Source organism: Carettochelys insculpta, chromosome 8 (genome assembly GCF_033958435.1).
Source record: "Carettochelys insculpta isolate YL-2023 chromosome 8, ASM3395843v1, whole genome shotgun sequence".
In the NCBI taxonomy this organism is placed as follows: domain Eukaryota; kingdom Metazoa; phylum Chordata; order Testudines; family Carettochelyidae; genus Carettochelys; species Carettochelys insculpta.
The window spans coordinates 67,034,259-67,055,830 of NC_134144.1; the positions used below are offsets into that span (position 1 = coordinate 67,034,259).

Sequence of the window (21,572 nt, forward strand, 5' to 3'; positions counted from 1 at the left end):
ACGCCGGAATGCCCTGTATGCCCCCCAGCCCGATCCCTGCCGGCAGCAACAACGAGCGGGACGGGAGGAGCGAGCAGCCCCCAGCCGCAGCAACAGCTGATCGGCGGCGGCACGGAGAGCCACGTGCAAGCGGCTCACCCTTCGATAATCAGCCAGCCGCCCCGCACCGCAGGCAGGGCGGCGGCTAAACAAGCGCCGGTACCACCTACCCCCGGAAAACCAGCGGTGCAGAGCGCGCAGGCACGCAGCCTGCCGGCACCGAAGGACACCGCACATGCGGCACCGACTTCGAGTGTGCCGAGCTCGGTGCGGACGTGGCCGGGATCCCCTGTATGTCAGGGGCGGAGTTACCTCCTCAAGGGAGGGGGAAGACTGCACACAAGAGGAGGCATTGCAGCCCCTCTCCGCACAGGGCTGTGTAGTTGCTTTCTCACAGCCCTCCGCTATGTTGCAGACTCCAACTAGAAGGCAGGGGTCCCCCCCCTCCTTGGCCTACCCAGAGCCCCCTTCTCCATTTCTGCAACCAGCCTCACCCTGGCTGGGACCACCTCCACCCTTCCTGGGATTTGAACCGCTGGACTATTAGGCAAAGTCGCTCTCTCCAGGGTCTCGACGGTCTCCCTCCCCCAGACGCAAAGGGTATGCACCAAGGGAGTGGTCTAGGTCACCTTCCCAAGACCAGTGCTTATACTGCCGTGGTCGCCCCTACCACGCAGGGCATAGACACCATCGGCAATCTCCTAGGGAAAGATCCCTACGAACGATCTCGTACCCCCAAGGGCAATTGTGACCGGGGACAGAGACTTAAGCATCTCAGGGGGGGCTGGTTATGGAACCCCGAGATTTTTCCTCGCACACCTCTAGTGAGAGGGTGTACCATCATCAGCAGGAACCGGAAGGGTCCAGAAAGACGTACCCCAGCGGTTCCTCGCTTTCCTCCCCGGATGAGGCTACGGCCCCGGGGGGCGTCCATCCTCCGGACGATCTCAAACAGTTCCAAGAGCTGTTTTACGAGGGTGGCCTTCACGCAAGGCTTCCAGACAGCAAAGGTGCAAGAGCAACACCATAAGCTCCTCAAAAATCTGAGACCTCCGGCCTCCTCCAAAATAGCAATACCGCTGATGACGCAATCTTGGAGCCTGCCACTATGATATGGCAGACTCCCGCGACTATTCCGCCTGTCCACAAAAGAGCGAAAAAAAAAAAAAAAAAAAAAAAAATACTTCGTGCCCACGAAGGGCATGGAGTTCCTGTTCAGCCACCCACAACCAAATTCTTTGGTGGCGGAGTCGTCGCAACGTGGGGGAATAAACAAACATGCCAAAAAGCTAGAGCTGTTGGGCAGAAAGGTCTACTCCTCCTCCACGCTACTGTTGCCAATGGCAAATTACGCAGCGCATCTAGCGAACCATAATTTCAACAACCACATTAGGTTGACCTCCCTCATGGACTCGCTTCCAGGGGGCACGAAACCAGTGCTCAAGGCCATCATCCGACCATTTTATAACCAGTGGCAAAGGATCACCACAGACACATGGGTGCTGGAGATCATAGCCACGGGGTACGCCATCCCCTCCCAGTTGCTCCCACCGCCATGACCTCCACCCGGGGCCCCACCTCCAGGAGACCTCCCATGTAGCGAGGCTCAAGCAGGAGGTAGACCATCTCATGCTCGTAGGGGCAGTGGAAAGAGTGCCGGAGCAACTGCAAGGGAGAGGGTTCTACTCGAGGTACTTCCTCACGGGGAGGTCCATCTTAGATTTTCGAGGCCTCACCGGTACCTGCGCAAGCAACGTTTTCGGATGATCACAAACGCCTCCATCCTTACGGCACTAGACGATGGAGATTGGTTCGCAGCCCTCGACTTACAAGGTCCTACCGTTTGGGCTCTCCTCAGCCCCCAGAGTCTTCACCAAGACCTTGGCAGTGGTGTCAGCCTACCTGCACAGACAGGGGGTATTTATATTCCAGTATCTGAATGACTGCCTACTCAAAGGGGCCTCAAAGGAGGAGGTACTACGCATAATATGTGTCAGCAGGCACGTTCTCTTCGCTCGGCCTGCTTATCAATCTGACAAAACCAAAGACAGACCCCACACAGGACATAGAGTTCGTAGGGGCACGCATAAATTCTATTACAGCGAGGGCGTATCTACCAGAGACTCGCTTTCGGGCCATCGGCTCCCTCGCGCAAGGCTTCACCTTCAGCCCTATGGTGCCGGTTCTGACGTGCTTACAGCCGCTGGGCCACATGGCAGCAGCAACGTTTCGTACAACAGAACGCCAGGTTACACATGCGCAGCATGCAGCATTGGCTGGCGAGCGTATACAAACCGGCAGCACACACTGTTCACAGGATGGCGTCGCCCACAACGGAGGTGCGCAAATCCCTGCAATGGTGGGTAAACCCAGAGAACCTGCTAACAAGGGTACCCTTCCACCAACCACACGTATTGGTTTTTCTTACTACAGATGCCCCCCTCATAGGGTGGGGAGCACACATGGGCGAAGAGGTGACGCAAGGGCTGTGGTCCTCTATGGAGCAGTCACTGCACACAAATATACTGGAGCTCAAAGCAGTGTTCAACGCCTGCAGACACTTTCGAGACCAACTGAAAGGCAAGGTAGTCGGGATCAGTACAGACGATACCTCCACCATGTTTTATATAAATCGGCAAGGAGGAGCTCGGTCCCGTGCCTTATGTGTAGAAACAGTCCGGTTGTGGAACTGCTGCATCGCCAACAATGTAACCTTGAAAGCCTCGTACTTACCAGGCGCTCGCAATGTGAAGGCAGACCAGCTGAGCAGGCGTTTCGCACTCACGCACGAGTGGCAGATCCGTCCCGATCTGCTGCAACCGATTTTTCCACGCATGGGGTTTTTCCCCAGATAGACCCTGTTTGCTACTCAGCACAACAAGAAGTGCCCACAATTCTGCTCCAGGGCAGGACTGGGACGGGGGTCCCTGAGGGATGCCTTCGCGATCTCATGGAGGGGCCCCCTGCTTTACGCTTTCCCTCCCACAGTGCTCATCCACAAAGTGTTGCAGAAAGCCAGGAGGGAAGGAACCTGAATGATCCCGATAGTCCCAACGTGGGATCGACAGCAATGGTTCCCCCTATTCCTGCGCATGTCGGACCGGCCACTGAGGTCCCCTCCGGTGGCGCGGGATCTGCTCACGCAAGCCCAGGGGTCCATAGTGCATCCGCACCCCCAAAGCCTGCGACTACAAACGTGGTTAATCCATGGCTTAGCTCCCTAGAGAGCACATGTACGGAGGAAGTGCAGCAAGTCCTAGAAAGTAGCAGGAGGACTTCCACCAGGAAGACCTTCAAGCAGAAATGGACTCGCTTTACGGCATGGTGTTCTACCAAACAGCTAGCCCCCTTTCGGTGCCTATGGCTGTGATATTAGAGTATTTACTGGACCTCAAGAGAGGAGGACTCTCGCTATCCTCGTTTCAGGTCCACCTGGCCGCCATTTTGGTGTTCAGACACGAAGAGGAAGGGCACACGGTGTTCGCCCATCCCATGGTTACCAGGTTCTTCAAAGGGCTGGTAAGCCTATACCCCCCTCAGAAACCGCTTCCACCTCTGTGGAACTCGGACCTGGTGCTTAATGCGAAAAGGGGACCACCGTTTGAGCCTTTGGCCACGGTTTCCCTCCGCCTCCTTATGATGAAGACGACCTTTCTTCTCGCAATCACGTCAGCTCGCAGGGTGAGCGAGCTTGAGGCAGTTATGGCAACGCCGCCCTGCGCTGTTTTTCCAAGGAGGCGGTAACCATACGGCTGCATCCAGCCTTTGTTCCTAAAGTTTCTTTCTGAGTTTCATACTAACGAACCTATTGTTTACCCTTGTTTATCCAAAGCCTCATAACTCTAACAAAGAGGTGCGCCTACACCTCCTGGACGTGAGCAGGCGCTAGCTTTCTATATGGACAGGACCAAGTCCTTCCGGAGAACGGATAGGCTCCTAGTCTCTATCGCTCCCAAATCAAAAGGAGAATGTCTCTCTTCGCAGAGAATCTCTAAGCACATCGTATCTTGCATAAAAATGTGCTACAAACTCAAAAAGACTCCTTTACTGGCCACGCCCAGGGCTCATTCCACTAGGGCGGTGGCAGCATCAACAGTCTTTTTTCAAGGGCGTTGCGCTAAAAGACATTTGCAGAGTGGCGACCTGGTCATCCTGTGACACCTTCGCCAAACATTACGCCCTTCACAGGGTATTCCAAGAGGATACCCGTCTCTTGGCAGCGGTCCTCTCGGGGACAAGCTGCACATAATCCGATTACCCACCTCCTATCTTGGGTTACTGCTGGGTAGTCACCTAATGTGGAGCACCCACGGGGACACTCGAAGAAGAAAGAAAGGTTACTCACCGTAGTAACGGTGGTTCTTCGAGATGTGTCCCCGTGGGTGCTCCACTACCCGCCCATCCTCCCCGCTCCGGATCTCTGTTTAGTGTTTTGCAGGAGCATCCGAGGCGGTTGGTCAAGGAACTGGCGGGGACCGGATCGCGCACATGGCCGGGAGCGCGCGGGGGAGCGGCGCGCACCGGCGCATGCGCGGTCCGGCAGAAACTGCTTGGAAGATCCGATCTGCGGCGCCGGGCGAGCCCGACACCTAATGTGGAGCACCCACGGGGACACATCTCGAAGAACCACCGTTACTACGGTGAGTAACCTTTCTTTACTCCACCAGAATGTGTGGAGTGCTTTGTGACTTACGTTTGTGTGACTTGCAGCAGAAAATATGACCACCCAGTCATTCTGAAGTTATTTTGTTTCCAACTTGTGATTCTCTTTGGTTCAGCATTCAATAAGAGCCCTGGCGTTAAGAGTATTGCGAGAGATCTTAAGAAACCAGCCAGCAAGGTTTAAGAACTATGCAGAGCTAACCATCATGAAAACCCTGGAAGCGCATAAGGATTCACACAAAGAGGTAAGTGATCCATGTTGTTTTAACTCTTGAAATAGAATATGCACAAATGGAAAGTGACGTCCTCAGAGTTTCTGAAGTGAACTGATTTGACTCATCTTGACCCTTTTCCTCTCCCCACAAAAGCCATAAAATTAAAGATATTTTGGTATAGTCAGCTTTTTAGCTAATCCTTGCTTCAGTGGAATACAAGCTCTGTGACCTGGGATGGCATCAGTGTATGTGGAAGCCAGCTCCCTGCAATCAGCTTTACCCAGTGGTAAAATCCTCATTGATATCTGTGCAAGGATATGGCTCTACAGCAGGAAAGACCTTCTGGATTAGTATGAAAAGCATCCTAAGGGGAAAACCCAGCCTGTGTCTATGCAGGTTAGTAAGGGAGGGAGTGGTGAATGCATAAGCAGCAATTCTACATGATAGGAAGGGAAGGATTGGCTTGGACCACAGCATGGCAGACCTTGTGAATGGACAGCAGGAAATGGACAAAGAGGTTGTGATCTAGAGGGGGAAATCACAGGGAGAACTAGTGAATCCACGTTCAGCCATGCCAAGCTTGTTCAGCACTCCCCAGCTTCAGCAGCAGCAAGTGCCCCTCAACGTCCCAGCCATTCCCAGCGGGGGAGACTGTCATGCAACAGCAGGAGCTCTGTTGAACTCAATGCCCTGATGCCTTCCTGGCGACATGCTGCCTTTTGTGTAGCAGGTCAGGATTTGGCCCTTTGTTGGGTTGGTTTATTTATTTTTATATCTTCCTTCTGGCAGGGTAAAAACATCTTCACCTTAAGGAAACATTTAGAGGTGGGTTACTTGCTCTGACATGTATGAAAAGATCATATCAGTTATGGACAGGGTGACCATCCGTCCCATTTTGGCCAAGACAGGCCCGTATTTTGGGTGCCAGGAAGGCATCCCAATTTATTGTAACAAAAGGGCTAATTACCCCAGGTTAGGGCCCCCTGCTAAGATGACTTTTCCCCCCCCCCGTCGGGGGCACGGCTGTCGCCTGGTTCCCAGCTCCCCATGGATCAGGGGAGCTGGGAGGAGCACCAGCACGGCTGACGCTGGTTCTGGGCTCCCTGCAGCTTGGAGGAGCTGGACCAATGTGGCTGCCGTCCCCTTCCCAGCTCCCTATGGCTTGGGGAAGCCAGAAGCTTTGCTGGCAGGGCTACAGTCCATTCCTGGTGCCCTGGGGCAGCCAGGGAGGTCCTCCATGGGGTGGCAGCCCTGTTTCCGTTTCTCAAGGCATGGGGCAGCCGGGAGCCGCAGCTGCCCTCCCCCCAGCCATGGAGCACCCTCCCCCCACCAGGGTCACATTCCCCTCAGGGCAACGACTGCCTGAATAGGGTGACCATCCATCCTGTTTTGGCTGGGACAGGTGTATTTCAGGGGCCAGGAAGGCATCAGCCCCACACACATGCCCCATGTGCCTTATTTGGGCTAGAGAAATATGGTCACCCTAATTATGCACATCCATTAAACCCTATAATAACAAATCTAACTTCTCTGTTCTCTAAGCTACATATTTTCCAATGAGAGCTAAATCCTGCCTGCTAATTGTCTGCTTCTTACGCTGGCAAACCTTCCACTGAAATCAAGGTTGTTAAACTTTGCCCTTTGATGTGGGAGAAAGAAATTGTTGTCCTAAGCTAAAAAGACTTCTCCATCTCTACACTATAGAGCTGTTGGCCATGAGGAAGATCATCATACAGATAAGACTGCCGCACAGGATCCTGTAGCTGCTGCAGAAGTAGGTGGTGGTTAGACTACAGCAGCAGCCAAAGGACTGAACATTAAGAACTGTCTAAAAAGTAGCAAAGCCAGAAACTCTTTTAATCCTTCAATAAATCAGCATCGCCATACTGTCAGGTCTCAGAGTTAACAGTTCTCCACTGCTGTCATGTTCTAGACTGAGGAATAAGTTTTAATTATAAATTGATTTCCTGATAGAAAGTAGTCAGACAAAACATTTTGTGCTGAAGGCGTGCCTTTTATTAGCAGGTTTTTTTTTCCAGTTACATTCTTCTCAGCTCACCTTGACTCAGTGCCCTTGGATTTTTTTTCCCCTTCTGAAACTCCTTCAAAAGTTCACACAAAAATCTACAGTCTCAAGCAGCTCCCTCTTAGCTTTTTGCCTTCTTTAAAGCCCTGCAGGGCATTTCCCTCCTTGTGCGATCAAAAGATTGTGTGGAAGTAAAGTGTATAATGTGTTCACACCCTCATACATTTGCATGCACCGAAGGGCTCTTTGGCGTTCGTGAGCAGGCATTTCATGAACAAGTCTGGATAATAGAAGGTCAGTTGAGCAGTGAAAGAAAGTACAGTGCTTTGGTGAAAACACTAGGCTGCAAGCAATGTCTTCAGGAAGAGAAATGTGGTCTCAGCTACTTTACCCTGGGCAGTGGACAGCCATGTTGTACTCTGTATGACCTTGATCTACAACAGCAGTGGGCAACCAAGGCTAGTGACTGGGCTGCATGAGTGGCCCTCCGTCATCTCAGTGGGTCACAAGATTGGAATTGGGTATATGCACTAACCATGATCCCAGGAATAAGATTAAATACATTGCACTTGATTCTTCCCCCTCCTTTTTTTTTTTAATCCTGCCTTTTCAACACAAAGCTGTCCATTTTCAGACACCTATTAAACCTCTGGCAAAAGTAACATAAAGGGGTGGTGAGAGTGTAGGAATCTCCTGATGCTGTAGGCACCTCTCCACATGACCTTGCTTTAAATGCATGTCACTGCTCAGCCCAGCCCCCCTCTCCATGCCAGACCCCAGCACCACTCCACCCCGTCCCTCAAACCCTCACCTAGCCCTTACCCTGCCTCTTCCCTCAAGTGATCCCTCCCATCACTTGTGGAGCACTGTGAATTGGCTGATCTGTGCCCCATTCCTGCACCTCCATCTTGCTCCCAGTCAGGCTCTGGGAGTGGGAGGCACAAAATCAGCCAATTTATGGAGCCCCAGAAGTGCTAGTAAGAAGGAGGAGGTAAGTGCAGGGCCCCTGTGCAAGAGGCACTAGGGTGAGGGGTACAGAGGGGGCATGCAGGCCATACATAGAACCCTAATGCGCCAGCTGTGTCCCAGGGGCTGCGGATCGCTCACCACTAACGTACAGTTTTTTGGATAGCACTTTATCAGTAGACTTAGAATGCAGACAGTATCTATAGACATCTTTGGATGACTGCTCAGATGCAGGACGCTGCAGATCATGTTTCCGTAATGTCTAAGGGAAATGATGGCTGTCCTGTATGGTGGTGTCACCATTGGTAGAGTGGTTAGTGGTGTATAATGGCTGAATGACCCATGAGGACGTTAATAGGTTCTGTCCCTGGTGTAGCAACTTCCTGGGTAAGAGTGCACCTGGAGAAGAGCTCTTGTATAGCTTTACCTCTACCCCAAGGCTGCTGAATCGGTTCAGTCTGTGGAAAATTACCTATGTCCATTTGAGTCCATCTGTTTGTCAGACTCTCACCCGAGGTCAGAAGGTCGTGACTTCCCACCCCACACTGGAACGCCAGCTCCTGCCTGGTGCAGAATTTGCGCTGCAGTTCTAGAGGTGGGGTGGGGTGTGCTGCACTTTGCCACACGCCCATCTCAATAAGAAGTTAAATCAGCCATGGGCAACCATGAAGGGTGGGTGAGCCACATGAGCGGCCCTCTTCACCTCAGTGAGCTACAGCAGCCCATGGCCCACTGGGGATCCACCAGAGGGCACTTCCCTCCTCCTCTCCACCCCCATCTGCCTCTTCTCCCATGCACCTTTCATGTCCCAGAGCATTAGAGCCCTACACTTCTCTGCTCTCTCTCTTCCCACCTTCCTCCCCCGAGGTCTTTTTTTTTTATCTTGTGATGCTTACTATACCTAATGCTCGGCGCATGTGGGGAAGGTGTCCCAACTTTTTCCTTATTTATAGTGTTCCCCAAGAACACTGGGCCAGCTCATTTTTCAAAGATTGTTTACAGTTCCTTTTATTTTCATGGGGCATTGCCACACCACCTGTATCTTGTGGTTCAGGCATGTGTTAGAAAAATGTGTACTGAGGGCATCTTGTGATATAAAATCAATCTTACGGATAATTTTTTGCAATGCCACCTCTTTGTACATCTCTTGTAATCTTGTGCCATCGGGTAGTTCTTTGGTCACTTATGTCAAGCATTTCTTAAGTTTAAGACTGAGTATGGCTAAAACTAAAATCTTACGGGCCTTAGCCTGCAGGCCTCATGTTTCGTCCCTACTTACTTAGATATCTGATACATAATTTTAACTTCTAAATACTTTTCGGTCTTATAATTCTAGAATTTTCACAACTTAAATCTATTTGCCACACAAGGATTATGTATGATTGACATGTTAATCATAATGCACAATAAATGAACAATAAAATGAACTAATTAGCTACACAAGGAAAAAAAATGGGTGTACAACAACCTAGCTGAGATCTCCAACAATTCAGCATCTTTGTCTGCAAATTCATATTCAGGATGCCCATCTTGGCATTGATAAATGGAAATAATTTGTTCATGATTGTCAGCGTGAAGGATGTTTTATTCATAGGGTTTGTGAAAACCAAGGTTGTAACTGGATTCTAAGAACTAGATGGAGGATAGGTCCATCAATGGCTATTGGCCAGGATGGGCACGGATGGTGTCCCCAGTCTGTATGCCAGAAACTGCGAATGGGTGACAGGAGAGGGATCACTTGATGAGTCCATGTTCTGTTCACTCCCTCTGGGGCACCTGGCATTGGCCACCATCAGAAGACAGGATACTGGGCTAGCTGGACCTTTTGTCTGACCCAGTACAGCTGTTTCTTATGCCCATGGACCTTCACACTCTCCCAAAAGATTCCTGAAGTCCATCGTAGGTCCAAACCATTATCAGTACAGGTTACTTCTCTTTGGACTGTTAATAGTACCTAGAATGTTGCCAATTCCCTGAGCTGCTCACTCCTCAAGAATGTCTTTTGTATTTGGAAGGGGGCTGTTACAGGACAGCATCAATGGAAATTTGCTTGTGTTCCCTGACACATGGAGCGTTTTTATTGTTTTGTTTTTTATTCCAGGTTGTCAGAGCTGCTGAGGAAGCTGCTTCCACCCTGGCGAGTTCCATACACCCAGAACAATGCATCAAAGTGCTCTGCCCCATCATTCAAACTGCTGACTATCCGATTAATCTAGCTGCCATCAAAATGCAGACAAAAGTCATTGAAAGGATCTCAAAAGAATCCTTACATCAGCTTCTTCCTGATATCATCCCTGGATTGTTACAGGTACGTAACTTTGCATGAAAGCGGCTCTCGCTTAGTATTAATAGTCATCATGATGTTTATTTTGGTTGTGCCTCATGACCAAACAAGGGTAGGGCCCAGTAGTGCTTGCATTCTACTAAGCAAATTATCACTTATTTATTTCTAATGTGTGATGTCTGGTTAACAGACACTATGGGAGCTCCTGACACCAGAATCTGGTGGATTTGAATTCAAGTTTAAAAACAGATTTGTAACTCTCTCTTTTGTTTTCTTCATGCTTTAATCTAAGGAAGGGGAAAATCCCATTCCTGATTTTGCATTCGGTCCTCGGAAATTTATGCATGGGCCCCAAAGAAGTTAAGGGTAGCCAAGCCCCATGCACAACTAAGGACAGGATTTAGCTCTTATATTGTACAAATTCTGTATGTCCTAAATACAGGTCGATCACAGGTTCTTCAGTCATTCTGCTGAATCACTCAGGACTTGTTTGTAAGCTTGTGTTGAACTCTAAATAGGATACAAAGTGCTTTCCTCACTTCCCAGATGCCTGAACTTTTGGGCCAGTTAATAATTTGGACATCTGTTCTAACCAAATGAAAGCAGGATGGGGTAGAAGTGTGTTTTGCAAACACTGAGGCAGGGCCTTTACATCATGATAATTGTGGCCTCTATTTCATGGGTGATTGTGTGGGAATTTTTCTGCCCACAACCACGGGGCAGCCAGCAGCGCTGGTCATTGTTATGCTAGAAAGGAGGAAGCTAGAAATCCAAGGAGAGAATAACATAGGATGACATCTGAGAGAATCACATGCTTCACTATGGAAAGAAATACATTTTTGTGGTGAGTTATGTCACAGGGGAACTTGGATGAGGAAACCTTGAAACCGAAAATAGCATAGGAAGTGTCTCAAGGAACCGAAAATAACATTTAATTTCTCTTCAACCTCAAGAAGATTAGAGGGATGTCAGAGCTTTACCCTACAAGCTATCCTGCCGACACCATCCTTATCATTGCCTCACTGCCGTGTTCCCAACTCTCACAGTAACTGCTCTTCTTCTTAAAGCCCCACCTCCTGGAGTGATCACACAAGAATATCAGTTTTCATTGAAAAGACTGTTTCTATTGTCTGTTATGAAGCAGCTCAGAAATGTGACCTGAATATAACCAAAGGGCATAGAAATGAAAAGGCAAATAAAAAGAACCCAACTTTTTTGTAATCTCATCATTTTTAAGCCAACTCTTACGATTTTTTAGGAGACTGACTTGTGATTTTTGATTTCTTATTATTGACAATGACCTCTTTGAAATCTCTGCTGAGCATACAGGTCCATTTCTAATATTGGTTAAAATACTTTGGGATCTTTCTGGGTGGAAGATGTTACACAAACAGAAAGTCACCGTGGCAGTCAGTCATTCAGCCAGATATTGGTGCAGTGTTTTAGAGATGGCAATGTCAGATATACCAATAATCAGTACACCACAGTGAAACGTGTGAATAACTCTGAGACTGAACCTACATTCAAAAAAGCAGAACTAGTTTGAAGGTACATTCATGGGATCTGTTTTCTTTCCAGTTCGCTAGAGAAGGATCCTATAGAAGGCCAGGGTCAGGTTATGGCCTGAAGGCACACCCTGTATTTGGGGTGGGGTGGGTGCAATTTTCCTAGCAGGACTTGCATATCTGAGATTGACTTTAAGGTCTAGGGTGGACCTGGCCTAAGGTTTTTGCCAGAAGAGAAATGTTACCCAAAAACTCACCCTTTTAACTGATCCTACTATTGTTCTATATAGTTCCCAGCGTAGACCCAACCTCAATGAGACTGGAGTAAGGAACCCTGACTTTACAGGATAAATGAAAACTCTTGTATCAAGGTTTCCCTCCCTTTTGTTCTCTTTGAACTCTAGAGTTGTGGGGAAAGGTAGTATAAATACTTAAGTGCAGCTAAGGTTATTCCTGATGTCAGAGCATATTGTGAAAATGAGACTGCATAGCCCTGCCTTCGTCTCGACTTGTGTCCTCTGAGAGTTTGTGGCTATTGTTTTTCTAGTAAATTTCAGTCATAATCAATGAATTCTCTACTGGCTCAAAGTGACTGATTCACTCCGCACTAATGTTGCGAAGCCAACACACTAATGTGTACGGAACCCACGCTTTTTCTCAAGGCAGCGTCTGCGTGCCTTGTGTACTCAATCATCTTGTCAGTTTCCCCACGGTCTCCTGAGCTGAAGCCTTCCAACATTACAATTACATTTGAAAAAGTCTCTTAGCTGTTACCAGGACTAGGCAAAAGGCCCTTGTCTCGTGTCATTCATCAGTACAACTTCTTTGTACAGTAATCCCTTGAGATACATGCATTCAACATGTGCCTATCTGACCTTTACATGGGGGTGGGGGGCAGAGAGACCCTGCAGCTGGAGCAGAGCCAGCCACGGGGTCCCCGGCCAGGGGGTGGGAAGACCCGCAGTCATGCGGCTGGAAGCTGGCTGGGCAGTGGCCAGCTGGCAGAGTCAGCCATGGGATCCCCACCGCTGGAGCCTTCTCCCTCTCTTACCCCACGCATGTGGCTGTGTGACAGCTGTGCTGCTGGGGGAAGGCAGAGGGAAGGCTCTTAGCCTGGTTCCCAGCTCCCTGCTTGCGGGAACTGGGAAGCTGACCGGCCATGAGCTGGTCAGTTTCCCGGGTTCTGCAAGTGGCGGGGAGCCGGGAACCAGGCTGCCCCCTCTTCCCGGCTCCCCACCACTCTGAGAGCCAGGAAATTGACTGGGTCCCCTTGACTTTCATGAAAATTCAAGTTACGTGAGAGTTACATGGGGGTTGCATTTCTGCAACTCAAGGGTTTACTGTACAGAGCTTCCTCTATGCACATTTTGTCTTAAAAGAACCCAAATCCCCAGGTTAAATACAGCTACAACATTGACGTTAGAAAAGGAATGGCATGGGGAAGGTCAGAAGAGGATTTCAGTGAGATCAGAATGCATAGAAAATGGATGAGGCAGAAACAGATTTCTCTTCTTGTGAAGAGAGAGACAACTGAAGTTCAAAAGGATTCTTCGTCTGAAAAACAGCCGTGTGTTTCAGGCCAGGTTGCGCCTCGGGCAGGGGTACACAAGCTCCCGCTACTTGCCTCAGTATGATTCCTAATCTTCTCTCCAATGCCACCCAATACTGCAGTTTCGTTATCGTCACTTGAGGGAATACAAATTCATATAAACTTACAGGAATAAAAATAAAGGTCCTGTACGGTAGGTGTGGGGATGTCAGATCACTGGGGTAGGTGTGGGGATGTAAGATGCAGTCAAGTTAAATCCAGTTTCCCATGATAAGTTTTGGTTGTGTTCAGTTAGCTATGACTTCTTTTCAGCCTTTTCCTGTCTGACTATTAGGCCAACTGGGTCATAAAGCTCTCGTTCTGCGAGGTCATCTGTGACACAGGGTTCTTTAAAAGTCTTTTGGGAACCTTAAAAGTACCTCGTCTCTATGGGCTTCTGCTGAAAATGCACTTCACCAAACAGCATGTGGGCCTGATCCTGCCAGACTGATGCCCATCAAGGACTTCGGTACATTCTTATATCAAGATTTTAAGAGCCCATTGAAGTCAGTGGGAAAACTTAGGTTCTCTGGCAGCCAGATTCTTCCTTCTGTCTCCCACTTACAACCCAACGCGTATCAGTGGAAGTTTCTTCTATATTGTGGGGACAGAAGTGAGCCCCTAGGGTTACTTTGTGGCTCAAGAACTCAGTGTGAAACTTTGTCGCTGATGACAGCAGTAGAAAGAACTCACATCCAGCGAAACACACCAGTGAACGTACAATTCCTCACAAGACTAACCAGAGCCCATTACACTCAGGCGTGGTCGACGTCTAGGAGATTACGTCCAATTTAAGGGTCTAAGTTCGATTTTATAAGCTATGCGTCTACACCCCAGCACTCAACAGGTCGATTTTTAAGGTCCTTAACATCGACTTTTGTCATGCTGACTTCCCCCCGCAGTAACTCAGGAGGTTGAATTTGCAAAGGTGAATTATACAGGTGGAGACTGCAGCATTATTAACATCAATTTTTATTAGCCTTTAACCTGTCCCACAGTGCCTCTCAAGGTATCCTTTCTGGTCGTCATCCCACCCCTGCCGCTCTCCAGGTGAGCAGGAAGTAGGAATCAGGAACCTTGGCAATTTCAGTTCTTTTTGTGATCAGCGTGTCGATCACATCTAGCCACTTCCAGCAGCCCAAGCATGGAACCGCCAGGAGAGTCAGGGTCTCAGTTTGGCTGCTAGGTTAACCCCAGCCCCACCGCACCATGTGGTGGCTTGGCTGTGAGGACCAGACAGTGGGGCGGCTTGTCCTGCATGGGCTTCTTCCCTGCATAGGATATAGCAGAAGAGGCCGAGATACCATTTTTTTCTGTGCTTCACATTTGTATGTGGCAGCTTCCCTCCATCAGAGGCACCGTGCAGTCAGGGGTGTAACCTCCACCTCACCACGTGGCTAGCCCACTCTGCCGGTGCCATGCAGCTGGCCAGCCAGCTCCCGTCTCACTGCACCACGTGGCGGCTAGGCTGTGGGGGTAATGCTTATAGGAGAGGCTGGGAAACTTCTTTTCTGCAGTTCTATGGGGCAGCCGCCCTCCCCGACAGGCACCATGCAGTCAGGGGTCTAGCCCCGCCCAGTCACCCCACATGGGTAGCCCATGCCACAACACACCAAGTGTCAGCAGTGTAATGTGGACCAGGCTTTCCAGATAGCAGCTTGTCCTGGCCTTTGGGGAGGGGGGAAAGCCCCCCCCGTGGCAGTGATTTTCGGGGGCTGGCTGGCCCTGAAAGGCAATGTGCAATGGGGGGAAGGCTCCCCCGGTGGGGCCGCGTCAGTATTCAGTCTGCAGCATGTTAAAAGGCGCATCAGCTGGCCCCTGCCAGCTGAGTTTTGGGGGGGGCAATCCTGGCAGCATGTATGTGGGCTGGCTCCCCTGTCTCCAGGGGATAGCCAACCAGCTCCAGGTTAACTAATGCCTCAGCTGAGCTTTGGGGGGCCAGCCCTCGCAGCGTCTGTGTGGGCTGCACCCCCCACTCCCCGCCGCTAGGCACACTGCTGCAGCATTCCCAAAGCGTGAGGCTCAGGGGACCCAAACAGGCTGCTGTTTGCTGCCTTTTTTCCAAGGGAAAAACAACTCCGTGACATGCTGTGCTGCCCTGCAAAAGGCGTTCTTTCACCTGGGGAAAACTGAGATACCTGTTAACATAGCACAGTCACCTGGAGCACAGATGCCCCAGTATGTGGGATTGACAGCTCCCTGACGTGCTACCTGGCCCCGTGAAAGGTGTTTTTTCACCAGGGGAAAACTGAGCACCATACCTTAATATGTGGGATTAACAACACTCTCAAGGGCTTCACTTTCCTCAACTTTACTATCCTACTGTGCTCCAGGCACATTGCCATATAAATAGCCAACTCTGACGGCGGCAATCATCAAAGCATCCTGATTCGGGGCAGGCTTCGAAAAAATGGGCTGAGGGAATGAGGGAGATGCACTCTGGGATGGTGACATCACACACCCACAACCACTTGCGGGGCATTTTTACCCATAAGGCATTGCCAAAAAAAAAATACCAAAATGCAATAGGATGATGGGAAGTGGGGGATAGTTGCCCACAAAGCACTGCTGGAACAGTCGACCTTAGGCATTATAGTGGGGGGACACTATGTTGATTTTGTGAGAAGGTGTGGATGCTCTACTTCAACTTAATAAAATCTAGTGGTGTAAAGTCGACTTTAATAAAATTGACTTTATTTCCTAGCGTAGACGTACGCTCACTGGGGATCTTTCTGTTGACTTTGGAGCAAGCCCTATAGCCAGGCATAGCAAAAGTGTTTACCAGCTCATTAGCAAAGAGACTGGAAAAGATCTTGGAAAGTGAACTTTGATTTGTGCAACCTTTTTGTTTCTCCCGGTCTAGGGGTACGATAATACGGAGAGCAGCGTTCGGAAAGCCAGTGTGTTTTGCCTTGTGGCAATTTATTCTGTAATTGGAGAAGAACTGAAACCTCACCTCGCACAGCTCACAGGAAGCAAGGTATCTCCACGATGTTACAGCCTCTTGAATAGTACCTGCTGGGTAATTGAATGATGCGGGTGGGTGCTCTCCACAACCGCAGGCTTTTCTTCATGGCAAGGTTCTTTCCCTTGAGTCCGTCCCCTCTGGTTCTCCTGGCTTGATTTAGGAGAGCCACACTGCAAAGCAACACTTGAGCAGCAGGGTGCATTTGTACTAGCGGAGGCCCCCACTGCATTTTGCTGGACCATTATCCACACTCAAGCTTCATGCCACACCCCTGAGCCATCTAGCAAGAATTTAAAGCCCCACATAACTTCAACTAGAGAGGTTTGTGTATGCCCAGGAGTCAGGTCAGGGACAACACTCGTGATGACTGAAGCTAGCAGTGCAGGGAATACAAGCCCTCTGTCCAGCACTGGGTGCTTCATACAAGAACTAAGTGGCCATACTCTGTCTCTGCTGACTTGTGTCTTCATTGACTGCGTGGAACCCAGAACACTTTGTAATACGTAGGCCATGAACCTGCAGTCTGTTCAGTGGGAGTACATCTGCGTGCCTCTACAGAGCAACAGGCAGGACTCCTACCCACATGGATCAGATAGCAGGATCGGGGCTATCCCCTGAAAAAGGCCAGCAATTTAAAAACGAAGTGGAAATTTTGCCATTTGCTGCAATGGAGACAGGATTTCTCCTCAGATATCTTCCTGCTACCAATTTTTAAAATTTGTGTCAATTCTCTGACCTCATGTTATCATCTTATTTTTACTGATTCTTCATGTGCAGATCCCTGCCTCACACAGTGTAGAACCCCCATTTTAAAGTGTTTGCCCTAGAATTTCCAGTGAACTTTTGCTGTTTTTCTTTTCTGGCTTATTTGATCTTCTCCAACTTCTTTTATTTTCCAGATGAAGCTATTAAACTTGTACATAAAGAGGGCCCAGACCACCAATAGTAACAGCAGCTCATCTTCAGATGTTTCAACACACAGTTAATGGAGATGTCTGGACACGTGTGTAGACTTAAAAGCAATCAGTGGTGCCTCTCAGAGACCCTTCTGCTACCCCATTCTTCACTGGCACGTCCCATCAGTTAAAGGAGGCCATGCAGATATTTATTGCAATCAGTATTTTAGTCCTTTCAGCCTTTTCTGTAGACTCTTGTTGGTACTGAATGTAAAGGAAGCAAGGCCTGTGTTGCAGTTCTCACTTAAGAAAAATACAAAACAATAGAAAGCCCTTCTTAAACATACTGGTATAGCCAGCCGAAATCTTTACCGTTATGTTTAGGTTGCAGTGTTTCGAAACTGAGTCCAAGTAACATGTACATGCTTATGAGTGATATTATTTTTGTTGTTGTTGTTGTTTTTAGTTAACTTGATGCAAAGTTTTCATTTTTAAAGTGTTAATTACCTGCTGTATAAACCTTTTTTTTTTCTTTTGGGTGTAACCATTTTCTTTGGCCCCTTCTTCTCACAAGTGCTCTGATGTGTCCCCATTTTATAACTCAGATCTGGAACTTGCCTGAACTGCAAAATCTTGATGATGAAATATTTGCGAATATTGCCATGCTTCTGGCTTTTAACGCTCTAGGACAGGTACTGTTAATGGGTAATAAAAAAAAAATCAAAGTTTTGTAGATAATGCTCTAGATTTCCATATAGTTAAGAATTTCACTGCAGATTTCCCCACCTCCTGGGAAAGTCTAACACAGAGCAGCCTGGGTCTCCCAGCTTGAATTACCAGAGTTACGTCAGCTCTGCTTCCACCTTCTTCCACTGCTCAGAAGACCCTGGGAGTTAAATTTAAAGGATAATGGGTTTGCCATCAGGATTGCATAGTGGAGACTTGATAAAGTCTGTGAGACTGGCTGAGAAGTGGCTATTTTTGTTGAACTCGATTCTAGAAGCTGTGGCTGGACAGCTCTGCCTTAGTGGCCCAAGGCCATTCCCCTCCAGGCTTCTGGGAGAGACTCACTTGACCCAGGAAATGTAAAAGGGAATTTTTAAGCAATATAAATTTACATTTGCGACTGCAGGGCTTGGCCCTTGTGTTTATCAAGACAACGTCCCCCCTCTTACACCCTCACAGGACCACATGTCTAAAAAGCCTAAGGTGTCATTAACCAGCCTTTTAACCTCTTCCTCGCTGACAGAATCACTGTCCAATCCTGCAAGGCACTTCGTGCCTTTCCATAGATGGTAAATGCCCTCAGATACCATTGGCTTCAGTGGCGATGGGGGCTGCTCAGTGAGTGCAGGATCGGGACACTGTAATAGGCAAGGCTGGAGGGATTGCTTAATGGACTGGTCAGCATGGGGAAAAATAGGAACCAACGCATTGCCAGGAAAATATACCACATCAGCAGCTTTACTTGAGTCTCTGCTTGGTTGCCATTCAGAGGGGCCCCCTAAGGCCCTACGCTCCACACCCAGAACTGCATGGCCTGTACACCCACGCAATGTCATGCCTCCCGCCCCCAAGTAGGTTACAGAAGGACCTGATCCTAAGAGGTGATAAGAGGTTTCGGCTCCCATTGAAATCAATAGCAGTTGAAGCTGCCTTGGGACCTTGTAGAGTCAAGCTCCAAAGCAGCAGCTTTTTCAGACTCTTCCATCCCTGCTGTGATGAAGTGGAAAGGCCAGTCGGGCTCCTTTCTTTTTCAGGATCCTAGTTGGCTGCGGAATCAGGCCACTTATCTTCCTTTATATAGCAGCATCAGAAAAGCTCTTTGCTAACGTGTGCTGTGGTGTTTTCCTTAAAGATTCACCACAGATTCACAAATGCCTTCATGGAAGGGATGCTGTTTAGAGCATGCGCTAGCCATTACAATCCAGTCTCCCTTTGTGTGGACCACTCACTTTCACCACCTCTCAAGAGGCTTGCTAGAAGTTTTCTTCCTCCTCTTTTAATTCTGGTTCTGCTGATTTGAATTATTTTAATTTACCCTGAATTGATTTTCCCTTTTGTGGAAATACTCAGTCATTATGTTGGCAGCACTCGGCTGTTCTTTTGAATTTTTAAGGTGTTTTATGTTTAGACTGCTTTCTTAACAGTCCTTTTAAAATCTCTCTTCCTACCTCAGTTCAGCATCTTCTGGGGTCCTGCCCCCAGAAGGGGAATGCAGAGTCTGCATTATTGATTCTGTTGCATTCTTAGCCCTTTCCAGCTGTCTTGAGGGATCTTCTTCCATTGCTATTTGTTTGCTTTTTGTTTGTTTGTTCGAATGGCACATTGTAGCGGAGCTATGTGAGTTGAATTCCTTCTGAAATGATTTTATATATTTTATAAAATACTGTTAGTATGCACTGAGTGAATGCACTGTAACGGCCATCAACTGACCTACCCCATATGCTGACACTACAGTATCAATTAACAACTCGTCTGTTAGCAATACATGTGAAATATGTTGCTGCTGCTGCTGCTTGGACACTTCAGTGATGAGCTTATATTTCCAGATGTTATTGGCATAACTGGGGCTGCAAATCATAGAACCAGGCCTTACTTTCTTAATCAGATACTGTTTTGTTTATCAACAGATGCTCATCAATGTGATACTTTGTTTCATTACCCAGGTCAATCAAGGACTGTTCATCCTTTGAGTACTCTAGATGTCTGTCACACCTGTATACATTAGGAGGCATTCTGCTTAGGTTATTTATGAGTTCATTTGCATATAATGTACATAGTAAGTTTGGTTTGGAGTTTTGAACGTTACCTGAATTTCCTTTGAAGTACTCAAAGGGCTAGCTCTGAATGTCACCTGTAGGATCTGCATTCTAAAACTGTTCTCTGATGCTTTCTCTCGCAAGCATAAAGGTCTCTATGACTACAAATCTGACGATGTCCAGGCACGTTTGCAGAGAAGGATCTGCATCTTGGCAAGACATCACTGCACTGGCAGGGCAGGTGTTAATATTTTTCCATCAGTAGCCACCTACAACAGCTGCCTTTTTCTTGCTGCCCATTATACGGGGCTTCAACTTTTCATGTTTTAAGAGAAAAGAAGTGTTCTTTTTCCTTTAAGTTTGCCCACCATGCTTAAAAAGTCTGACCGCGAGGAACTGTGACCAGACCAGCACCCTTTGGCTGTGGGGTTGCGTAAATCTCAGTCAAGGATTGCCATCCTATCATTGGCTATACCAGTACTCTGTGGGCATGAGCAAATCAATTGATACACCCTCCTCACAGTTTTAAGTACTGTAGTTCTCTCATGTAGTGCAGAATTATTGAGGCATGTGGCTTTCTTAAGGTACACTATGTGTGCTTGCCTGGATTACAATACAAGACTTCTTTTCTATTGCTTATTACTAGCTTACCAATAACCTGTATAAGTAATGTATCTTGCATCTTTGTCATCTAAATCCCCCCCATCCCTTTATTTATCAAGCATAATATTACATATTAAGGAACAGAAAATAAAACTTTGTAGAATACAGCAGGACTTTGCTAACAATAATGTTTTAAACAGGAAATAAAAACTGCTCTGAAAAATGCCAGCCATAAGAAATGATTTTGTTGGCACAGTGTTCATGCGCATGTATTTTTTTTTGGTTTCGTTTTTTTTTTCCTTCTTTTTTTGGCTTTTGTCATGTTACATCCATATCTGTATTTATATCTTATTTGTTTAACTCTTGAGTGTATCATGGCAAATGTACAGATGTTTTTGTTAACATTTATGTGATAGAATTTGCTAAAAAAAATTAAAATAAAACCTTTTGAGTTTGCCCTAGAATAAATGAAACGTAAATTTAATTTGCAGCTTTCAGCTACTGTTTGATACCTACATTTCTCATTTGTTCTTGCAGATGGAAAGACTGAAGGTTTTACCTTTTGTTTGATAACGGGAAATGTTGATATTTATATAGCAATACCACCATGTGAGGCCTTTTCCAGACAAATACAAAGAGATGTGCTCTGTCCCATAGATCTTAGAATAGCTGAGCTTGGACCCCATTCAGGAAGGCATGAAGACCTATTTATGTTGAGGCTTGTGGGATGTTGTGTGATGACCAGCTGGAAGGATGATCATGTAAGTTCTGTAGCATCACCAGGGCTGTGATGTCCAATTCTCAGGCAGCGGTCCTTGCTGCAGCTAGTGCAAGCTTATGGCGCAGGGCTGGAAGATGAAGCCAGTGCACTGGTGGCTGTCTGAGGTCTGCTGCACTTTCCTCTCAGCATTCTTTGCTCTTCCTTCTCTCAATCTCCCCTGTTCAGCCTGGTTGACTCCCTGGTGCGGTACAGCCTATTGCTAGCTGGGAAGATACAGCTAATGTTGATGGAGTAGGAGTTGTTCCAGCACTTGCTCATGTCCATTCCACATTGGGCG

At 47.9% G+C, this 21,572-nt stretch overlaps 1 protein-coding gene across 20 annotated transcripts in view; it reads left to right on the forward strand.

Moving 5' to 3' along the window:
* Positions 1–20,993, forward strand: part of CLASP1 (cytoplasmic linker associated protein 1) — a 247,601-nt gene extending 226,608 nt beyond the window's left edge. For all 20 annotated transcript variants that reach the window (XM_075001118.1, XM_075001117.1, XM_075001119.1 and 17 more), the window contains 4 exons: positions 4,818–4,946; positions 10,010–10,216; positions 16,149–16,265; positions 17,153–20,993. In XM_075001118.1, the coding sequence (XP_074857219.1) occupies positions 4,818–4,946; positions 10,010–10,216; positions 16,149–16,265; positions 17,153–17,239 (540 nt within the window). In that variant the 3' untranslated portion in view covers positions 17,240–20,993. The remainder of the gene's footprint in view (positions 1–4,817; positions 4,947–10,009; positions 10,217–16,148; positions 16,266–17,152) is intronic.
* Positions 20,994–21,572: the final 579 nt, after the last annotated feature.